This window comes from Meleagris gallopavo, chromosome Z (genome assembly GCF_000146605.3).
Source record: "Meleagris gallopavo isolate NT-WF06-2002-E0010 breed Aviagen turkey brand Nicholas breeding stock chromosome Z, Turkey_5.1, whole genome shotgun sequence".
Taxonomy (NCBI): domain Eukaryota; kingdom Metazoa; phylum Chordata; class Aves; order Galliformes; family Phasianidae; genus Meleagris; species Meleagris gallopavo.
The window spans coordinates 19,360,666-19,371,370 of record NC_015041.2 but is presented as its reverse complement, the minus strand read 5'-3'; the positions used below and the strand labels follow the sequence as shown (position 1 = coordinate 19,371,370).

General features: G+C 34.7%; 1 protein-coding gene across 1 annotated transcript in view; it reads right to left on the bottom strand.

The window, feature by feature from the left end:
• Positions 1 to 211: 211 nt before the first annotated feature.
• NLN (neurolysin) overlaps positions 212 to 10,705 on the bottom strand; it is a 36,974-nt gene continuing 26,480 nt past the window's right edge. The window contains 6 exon segments of the mRNA XM_031557251.1: positions 212 to 716; positions 3,370 to 3,506; positions 3,938 to 4,066; positions 5,469 to 5,655; positions 7,595 to 7,796; positions 9,106 to 9,472. Coding sequence (XP_031413111.1) covers positions 582 to 716; positions 3,370 to 3,506; positions 3,938 to 4,066; positions 5,469 to 5,655; positions 7,595 to 7,796; positions 9,106 to 9,472 — 1,157 coding nt within the window. The 3' untranslated portion in view covers positions 212 to 581.

Sequence of the window (10,705 nt, the reverse complement as noted above, 5' to 3'; positions counted from 1 at the left end):
TGTATAAGTTATAAATAATACAAGAATTTAGCATGCATCAAAATGAAATATACAGGCATCAAACAGGTATCTATGCTGTAAAGCTGTCTTGTCCAGGTTCTCTTTCTTGGAATTTGTTAGAAAGCTAGATGATGAAAACATGATTAAATCAAACACTTGCACTCCACCAAAAAAAACTTGTGAGCCATTGATACAATAGAAAAATACAGAATATAAATGAATGTTTCTTTTATTGCTGGTAATGTCCCTTTTTATCCCCAGTTTTAAAATTCATTCACAAGACAGTTTAAGTGCATCTATTAAAAGAGAAACAAGGCATCGTATCCCCATAGTGATTAGTACTATAACAATTCAAAAAAGAAGTTACCACATAAATCTCTCAACTTCTGCACATCTCAGATTTTTTTTCCCCTGATGTTCACGTTCTGTAGTCCTGTGCAATTTAAAAATCACATTTTTATTTCTAAAAAACATGAAAAAGTAACCCAATTTGTCTAAAATGATACACAGTTAAAATATGAAACACACTGACATTTCCAGCTCATTCCATACATGTATGTCACTACAAAGGAACCATAGTTTTACTGACCACATAGTCCCTTACTCAGTAGGAAAGCTCTCTGGCTTGGTTTACGCTCCAAGAAATTTTGAAGCATATCCATCCCATCCAAAGATCCTCCGGGTTTCAAAATAAGATTTCTGTATTTCATCCCTGCCTGATAAAAGGTAAGGTAGAACATTAGTATTTCTTAAATTAGAAGCTGCAACTTTTACATATTTGTCATGTCTAATTGTGTAGGTTTTTAAATACATCTCCTCTCTTTCCAGATTTTCTTAATACCAAAACAAAATATGCCACAGATATAAGTTAAATCTGCTGGAAGAGTTCAAGATAGGAGAAATTTAATCTATCACCTCACAAATAATTTCTCCTGTGGTTTTGGATTATTTTGGGATTTACAATTACATAAACTTGTTTAAGTTATGGAGGTCATTCTATAAGCCATAACATGGTCAGTAGGCAGGCAAACAGAACCTAAACATCCATTCTCCCTCAACTGATGATTTCTCTTTCTTCCATATGTATTTGAGGAATGACAGTACAGAGATAAACAGAAATACCAGTGAGGAATAACATGGCCCATACACACATTTTATATGCATAACTATTTAATATATACACAGACAAACATGATTTCCCAATTAAAGTACGTTAGAGTAATGGAAACTCAACACAGTTTATATTTTGAGCAAGAATAGTATTAATGCAGGAAATTATTGTTAGGAAAAACAAAATGAGCTTCTTAAACAATATTACATGAAGACATTCTTAAAAAGAAAACATTTATAAGAATGTATCTGGAGAATTTGGGGCCTCAGAGACATATGTATGAATGAGGAAATATTTTTTCATGTAGAAGTCCTAGATGCTTTTAGTATTAAATTAAAAAATACTCTTCCCTTCAATCATTTTCCCTCACATGTCAAACCTATGAGACAGAACTGCACTGCTTCCTGATCACTAGTGCAAAATCAAGCTGAGGTATTTTTACCTGATGGACTTCCCATGACTTCTTTGCATTGAAAGAGCAGATGGAAAAAGCTAAGTGAATAAGACAATCTATCACTGAAGAAGGACTGCTTGTATTTTGCTATTTGTGTTAGTTTCCTAAAGGTTTATAGAAAAAAATGTATTGTTCCTCTTGATGTAAAAGTGTTATTTGTGTAAATATGCCTTTTTGCTGCTGTGTTTCCGGTCAGCAGATTACTCAGTTCTAGAGAGACCAGAAATAGTATCAGATAATGTGCATGGACTTAAGAGTTTGGCAATTAACAATGTTAGTGTTTGCTAAATAATTGTTACAGATACTTGCTTATACGAGTTTCAATAACTTGCTCAAAACAGGAAGAGAAGTCTTATTCTAACAGGAAGAGGCAAGCCAAATTTCTAAAAACTCTTGTCGTTACACTGTAACTGACTTCCTTTCCTGCTGTTGTGAAAAGTAGTCTGAAGAACTAAGTATCTACAAAAATCTCACTAGTATCTAGCATCTTCTTATAAAAGACAATTTTCCCACCCTGTAGAACACTGTTACACTTAAATAGATTGCAAGTAAAAGAACAAGTAAAAAGAGAACCAACTTAAGAGGATAGTGCTGCCATGAACAGGAGAGCACATCTCCAGGAAGTTCCCCCTGAGGTTATGTGAACATCCAGACAAAGTATGTTTGCACACATCAGAGAGCGAGCCAGGCACACACATGCCCATGCACGTGAATACACATACACAAATAACCATTTTTATTTCTATCTTCTTAGCTGGAACAGGAAGCTTCCCTTAAAAGAAGCACTAGTTGCCTCTTAGCTGCAAATATCCACTTAGTCCTCATGTAACTGAACTCTTCCCAAAGTGCCTATTCAGAGACTGAGAAAGAAAACAAAAACCTACACAAAAAATTGAAATAAACTGCACTTTCATCTCTAGGGTGTAGTTGAAGGTCACAGAGCAGTTCTGATAAACTATGGCTCAGAGTTTTGCCTGCACAATCACTCAAAACAGTTCTGAAGGCCAGGACTAACGGTAACAGGAAAAAAAGACTGTGATTACCCTGAAGGAGCATGCATTGTGTGAAGAGGGAACTGGCAGGAAAATCAAAAGATCATTCCCATGACAGAGCTGTAGCATCTTCAGATAGAATTCCAATGCTATAACAGTTGAGAAATTAAAAAATTGTCCAAATTGGTAGGACTACTGACTACAACACTGACTGTCCCTCCCTTTTTCCTGCTGGAGGCAGAAGAGGCTGAAGAATTACAAAAGAGAAAAAAAGCCCAGTAAATCTAAAATCCATCAGTGACTCGAACTTCAAAACTCATGTGGGAGAAAAAGGAGGAAAAAAAATTAAGTTGTAGTATGCTGTGAAAGAACAAAATAAACTGTATTTGCTAAGTAACACTTAAATAAAAAAATACCACACATTTGAGGCACTATTAATATTCCATAGCGGAAGAATACTTATCTACTCTTTCAATGGAGAAGTATGTTTTTTCTGTTTAAAACTAAAGAGGAAAGTATTAAGATATATGTATATATATATATATGTTAATGTCTTAGAAGTCATAAAGCAATGCAAAATGTATGACTCCATATAATAGTTATAATAAAACCCACGCAGTCCTCAAAATTTCAAGATAATTTTCAAAACAAATTATTTACACATTGCTTTTTTTCCTGTTCAGTTGAACTTGACAAGAAATGTACTTGATGTTATTTCTATGCAATTTCTATTGCAATCTCTAATTGCAATAAATGTGTCTTCAGACATAAAGCACAACAGGAATCTTCAAAAGAAAGTATTTGTTACCTACTTTCGGATTCATTATGCCTTCTTTCTTAAAGCAGCTATAAAAGATATCCATGGAAAACACTTCACTCCAGAGGTATCCATAGTACTGTCCGTCGTAACCACCTGCTAGATGCCCAAAGGTAGCTGGCATGTTTGTTCCTTAAAAAGTAGGTTCACGTTAATTAATTTAAATCAAATGCAGTCATTTCTTTTATGTATGAAAAATACAAAATTTGAAGAAATCAATACAGAATTTGTATGAGATAATTCAAAACTACTAACATAACAGTTCTGAGTACATCTCTAAAAGCATCAGACATATTTTGGTGACTACAAAAGGAAAATTCCATTTTGGTCTACTTGGACTTCTGATGCAGATGTGACAGAACATTTAATGTGATATTCACATCATCTAGCTCCAAAATATAACTTTTGATACCTTCATCTTCCTTCAGAAGAGATCTTATTCCAATTTTCAAAATTAATTATTTTTACTAAACAACAACTTTTGTATTTTTTTTTTTTTTGTTAAGCCATTATTGGGATAGGAAGGCATATTTAAAGTATTTGGGCATACTGTACTGATATACCTGGGGTTGCAGGAATTCCTAGGATCTCCATACAGCATTTGGCATATTCATCTCCAGGGTCAATAGATGGCTTTGTATGGAGCGCCTGGTCAACCTTGCTCAAAACAATCTGGCGGAGGGTTAAAAAACCTGATGGAATAAGAATGTTCAATTTACTAATACCAAAGGAGCTAGAGTTTCTTCAGCACCTTTCATTCAAAAATCTCAACAGACATTCTAAATTTTTAGAATTTTAACTACAGAAAAAACTTTGAGTTATGTCATGTCCATCCAAACGCTTCAGCAAAAAAAAAGAAAAAAACATAGGAATATTTTTGAATCGCCATTATAAGGTCCATATTTTTCAAGTGTTACTTTCCTCACAGAGCAAAGACTAATAAAAGCAGGTATTTTAAAAGCAAATATCAATATTTAAAATCGTGTTCTCAGTGTGATCAATTCCAGTTACCATTTCATACAGAGCTTGCACAGATGATGGTAAGTGTATGGAATGACACTGCCTAACACACCACAAAGAATAGCAAGAACTGCTGCTGCTGTAGGCTCTGATATTTTGAAGAATGTACAAGATATGACCCTCTACTCTGCATAAAATGCTTATGTAGTTATAGTGCCTATATTAGCTGAAAGGACAGGCACTTCTTGTTCAAGATAGAGAAGAAATATGAAATAAACAGCAGTGCTTTAATGACATAAATTGCACAATAAATGATGCTGTGCGGGGAGCTCTGATTACAGGGACAGAGTGGAAAGAGGAATATAATAACAATGAAATGAGGGGCAATAACACTAAATTGGTCTTGCTAATCTTGAGATAAAGACAAGGTGGAGACAACTTGTGTAAAGACAGCAGAACTGGGACCTTGGTTTGGGAACGCACTGTACCTTCTGAAGTGGAGAACACGGACTTACGATTCTGGATTCAGAAGTTAAGAGGATATTTGAGCAATGGAAGGCTGCAACACTTCTTGTATCATGTACGTAAGCACATTTCGTAAGCTTGCAAGCAACGTCCATTTTTGTCAAATAACACGTGCAAATGAAATGTATAACGTACATGCAGAAAATCAGATACTTCTATACTAATAATGCACTGTGTCTGCCCGGAGCTACTAGAAAAAATTGGAAAACCAAGGCACTCTCTCACCCAGCATTAAATAAATGGAGTTGCTGGGAGGATAAAAAAATAAATAAAATAAACACAGGGAAAATTGTAGAGGTGTATTAGTCGTTTGGATAAGCCTGGAAAACCAGAGCTGCTGCTGTTCCTGCATGCAGTGGTATACGTCAGAAAAGCCTTTATTAATGGTTGTAAGCAAGCAAATAAACTCAGGAATTAAGACAAGAAACTTAACTTTTTGGTTTAAAGTGCTCACTTAATTCTTGATAGCACTGGCAAAGATAGTGTAGATAAAGAAGAAAAGTAATGGGCTTGTTATGTTTTATAGATGGTAATTTCTCTGAAGTTTCCAACCAAATTTTTAAACGTAATTCATTTTTTACACACACATTGCATGAGAGAGACAGATACCTGTATTCGCCAGTCTAGAGGCAGCTAGTTTCTCAAGGAGAGCATCTGCAACATGGCTCTTATCTTTGTAATGTCTTGACATTTGCTGTAGTGGTTCTTTTTCCCACACCCAGTTCTCAAACATTTGTGAAGGTACCTCTACGAAATCTGTTTCCACATTAGTACCACTAAACCTGGCAAAATCAGTCTAAAAAGAAAAGCCATTGTATTAAATCAAAACAGGAATCAAGATTTCTGGAAGAACGCAAACTTTCAGATATTGAAATTTCATTGTTTCAATTAAAACAAGATTTTGAACTTCAAAGAAAGGACATAAATACATATATTAGACAACTAAAAAGCAACAGAATAGATTATGCAGTAGTTACTTACTCCATTCTCTGCTAGTGATTCTCTACTTCAATTTTTTTAGTACTATTCTTTTCACCTCTCAGGTTAAGACTGCAACACAAATATTTCCATGTTGTCTTATGACAATTGGAAGATTTGTTAATTGTTATAAAATTATGTTATATTACCCTCAAGTAAAAAAAATAAACTCCAATAATACACTTGTAAAATTGTTTATTGTATTGCAGTCTAACATACTCATTCACAGATTTTACATGACCAATTTACACTATCAAGGTTTTCCCTAGTAACTGTCTTCTTTCAGTAGATACAAAGATAAGTGAAGAACCATCAAACAGGAATAGACTAGTGATAGAAGCAGCTAGATAAAAGGCAAGGAGCAGTGCAGAACTTTGGTGGCCATCAGATACTCTCTTTTACTCAAGCATAACTGTACCATGCTAACAAAAAAAAGAAAGAAAAATTTGTTCAGGTTCTTGATTAGCTGTCCTTCCCTAATATCATAAAAAGATCCTGTCTCTACTCTGATATTTCACATGCCAGCAGACTCCCAGCACATTACTGCCTTACTGCCCTCCAAACACTGATCTTTACCTGCTGCTCACAGATTCCCACACAGCTAGATCCTCCTATATTCTTTAAACATCACGTTTTAACATGCTTAAAAAAGAAATTAGCAAATGAAACAAGATACTGCTTTGCATGTGAAAAATCTCAGAGCACAGGATGTTCCTATGTGTGACACAGAAGTTATTTGCTGGTACATACTAATCCATTCAATTATTCACATAAAAATACAGCAGCAGTGAGCGCAGTAGCAATGCATGCAGAGGACAGCACAGCAGTGAGAGACAATTGGAAAGAAAGCTCCCTGACTTATGTGCAGTTCTCAGCAAGTGGAGGTGCACATTGAGGTTGCCCAGACAGGGCTCTGCAGCAGCCGGGAACATCTTCGTCAGTTTCCAGAATTTTGCAGTAATGCTGAATGTATCTAATTCATAAACACCTTTCAGGTAATTGAGGAAAAAGAACAGATTTTATTTCTCAGTTTCTTGATTTATTTCTCGATTTCTGAACTGTCTTCAGGTGAAGATGATTCATCACTTTCATCATCACTTATCATCACTTTCAAGATGCAAAAATATAAATGAATGCCTAGCTACTTGCTCTAAAAATGAAACTGGAAATTTTATAACTTTATTGATACCTTGACGCAAAATCTGCAAAATAGTTTCACTTTTTTCTGGTCACGGGAGAATCCTGACAGTGAGATGTGAGAACAGAAAATACAACATCTCAGGCAAGACCTGCTTTATGTTTTTAAACAGAAGAATGATAGCTCTCAAGTGTACTGCAAAAACAATGGTGGTTAAGGACATAATTATATGAATTCATAAACCATTTGCACTAATGAGGATAGTAGACTTTTTGTTTGTTTCTGAAATTCAGTATGCTACAAGGAGTAGTAAAAAGACATCCGACAGCTGTAACAGAAGTCACTACTGATCACCTTCTCTACCTTACACGTGGATCTATTTAATCGTCACTAATGCAAAAATGCAAAAGTAAATGTTCTTTTGAAAATGTTTTTTGGAAAGTGTACTCACTTCTGTGTTGTTTTTAGTGGAGATCAAGAACAGACAAAACAACTGGTCACCTTGAAATATAACCAAACAAGTCTACATATACTTTGCTAAAATTATAAAATTGCCAAAATAAACTTATCTTGGAGGCTACGAAAAACGTAAGAAAATTGAAACTGAAACATCACAAACCTGTGCACATATCTGATGCATTACATGACCAAACTCATGGAAGTATGTCTTTACTTCATCATGTCGCAGCAGTGACGGGCGATCTGATCCTGGTTTTGTGAAATTGGTTACCAGAGCAGCTACGGACATCATTCTACTGCCATCAGAGAGAAGACAGCCAGGCTGGAGACCAAAGCATGCTGCATGCCCATACTTTCCCTCTCTGTACAAGAAAATATTTCAGAAGTTATCTTGAAATTGCAATCCTGTTTACCATAATATTCAAGAACAAGTTCAATGAGCTGGTGTCTCTTTAAAGCTTTAAACGAAGAAATTATGTCTGTTCACTAGGATAACCATACAAAAGTTTTATTATGACTTCTATGAGTCACTAGGCTTAAGATTCTGCTTAAGAACAGAAGAGGGGATAACAGTACCTAAATAACACTATTTGAAGATTCACAATAGCATTTACAAGAATTTGATTTTTACTCAAATTACATGTACTTCAGATGCCAATTCTATTTTGAACTACTCATAAACACTGTAACAAAAAGGGCTGTGTTCTATTCTCTGAAGCAGTTAACTTTCCTTTCAGTATAGGAACAAAAGAATACATTTTTAAAGCATTTGCAGTGCAATCCAAGTTTAGGAAGAATGATTTTGAAACTTTTGCTCTAGACACAAGACAATGGGTAGTAAAGGCAGAAATGTCTTATTAACAAATGTCTTTGGAAATTCAAATTATACACAGAAAGGAGAGAACAGACAAATAGACAAAGTAGAAAATCTGTGCCTACTTTTAAAGCAAAATATATATACTACTGTATCCACTAATTCTCTTTACTCAGAGAAGTCTTAAATAAATTTGTGCTTTAAAAAAATGCATGAACATACCAATTACTACAAAAGAAATTAAAAAATAGCAAGAAACAGACCAAAAAGGAATAGCTGAGAACAAATTTTGTCAAATCAGTTGACTCCCTTAACCTCTGATAGAACCAGATCCTGCTGCAAATAGCTAAAGAGCAATAGTGATTAACCTAGAAGTATATTTCAAGGTGTGCTCAACAGCAATCTTTTTTGGGTCTTGATCTATCTGATGCCCTCTTTAGCAGTTTAGAGAACTAGCTACACAACAGGCACACAAAGTTTAAAGAGGAAATGGGAGAAATGATAAACAGTGAGCAGAGAGGAACAGGACTGATGTGAACAGTTAAAACATTAATGAGAAGTAAAACATGGTATTTCGGTTAGAAAGGAAAAAAAGAAATAGTGGATAACTGACTAGTCAGCAATACTACACAAAATGAAGACAGTTTTGATAGTTCAAAAAGTGAACATGAGTAGGAAATATGTTAGTACTGAAGAAAAAAAAAAAAAGACAAAGTAAACTATCTGAAAGCAGCCCAACAGCAATAGTCTCACCAGTGGGACAAATATTTACTTCCCAATTTATTTAATTTCACCCACACCAGAAACCCACTAAACCAAGTTCATTTTAAACATACATGTAAAGCACTAAGTCATACCGAGGATAAAGGTCCAAGTAGAACTGTCCTAATGTTTCTCCTGTTGAACTGTCCTTTACTGTATAAAGAGTAACACTGTCATGCCAAACATGAGCACTTTCTACTTCCTCAAATACAAGTCCAAGTAGCTTTTGGTAAATATTCAATAAGCCTTCTGTAACAGCCTCAATTGGGAAGTATTCCTTCAGCTTTTCTTGATCTATGGAGTACTTCAGCTCTTCTGTTTTGTTCATATAATAATGAAGATCCCATGCATTGATTCTTCCATCATAATCACAGTTTCTCTCTTGACACTCCTTTTTCTTCAAATCTAGAATGAATTCTCTTTCCTTCTCAACCAATGGCTTTAGCTTCTCACTCAAATCATCTGAAACAAAGATTGTCTTTAAATCAGCTTGTTCCTTACTATAATGTATATTCTTATAAAACACAATCACATTTATGTAACATAACTTTAAGTACTTGTCCCAAAAGGTATGCTTGAGTTTTCTACATGTTGATGAACAGGAAGCAAATTGGTTTCTTGTCTTAGTGAGTTTTAATACATACATGCTGTAAACAATGTACAAATCCAGAGAGGTTTAGCAGTATGGTGAAAGGTTCTGGTAAATTCGGACTTATTCAAAGACATCAAAAAATGGAATGCAACACTTGACACACAAAGTAGCACCTGACACATGTATTTTACCTCAGCTAACCTCAGTTTTTTCAATGTGTTTCCACAGAAGCAGCCAAACGCTACTAATGGTAGTTATTGGAAGTGCAACAAAGGATTCCAACACTTTTTCTGAGGTCATTTAAAATCAGATTCTGATCTACTTCTAGCTATAGTTCTATGAACTATAGAACAGCAATAAACCAAAAACCTTTGGCTATATGATAGCTATCTACTCTTCTACCACAGCTACTGTATATCAAACTTATTGACCCCAGTTTTTTCCAATATAGCTTTTCTTGGAAAAGGAAGGGTCATAGCACTATGAAACCAATACACTGAATACAAAATATTTAAGTTTATTGAAACTCTCTTGAAGTACATGCTGTGTTTATTGCATTCTGAATATTTCTGAACTACCAGACACTTTTCTTTAGGATTTGAGGTTAATGGTCTGTCATGGCATACGGAGTGTAAAAGTTTAAGTATTGGCACTCCTGTTTCTTGTATGACTATAAAGCACTGTACACTTGTATATGACTGATAAGTACTCATAGTTTGCAGCTCAAAATACACTAAATTCAGAGTATGTCATAGGGCAAAATGGTAGATTTTCCTTCTAGCCATAAGATCAACTTACGAACATTGATTTAAAACATGAATATATATGAACATAACATAGCAAATTATACTGTCATGCTTGTAGCTGAAGATCGAACAAAATTACTAAATTAAAGCTGACAATTTGATGAAAGTTCTCCTACCAAAATTATCACAAAATATTTTTGAATAGTAAAATATATACGATCTTGTAAAAAGCTGAAGTCACCACCACAATAATCAGGACATTTTGAGGTATGTCAGCTTCAAAACAAATTAAAAAATCCACATAGTATAACGTGGACAGGCTGGAGAACTGGGCTGAAGCCAATGGGATGAAGTTCA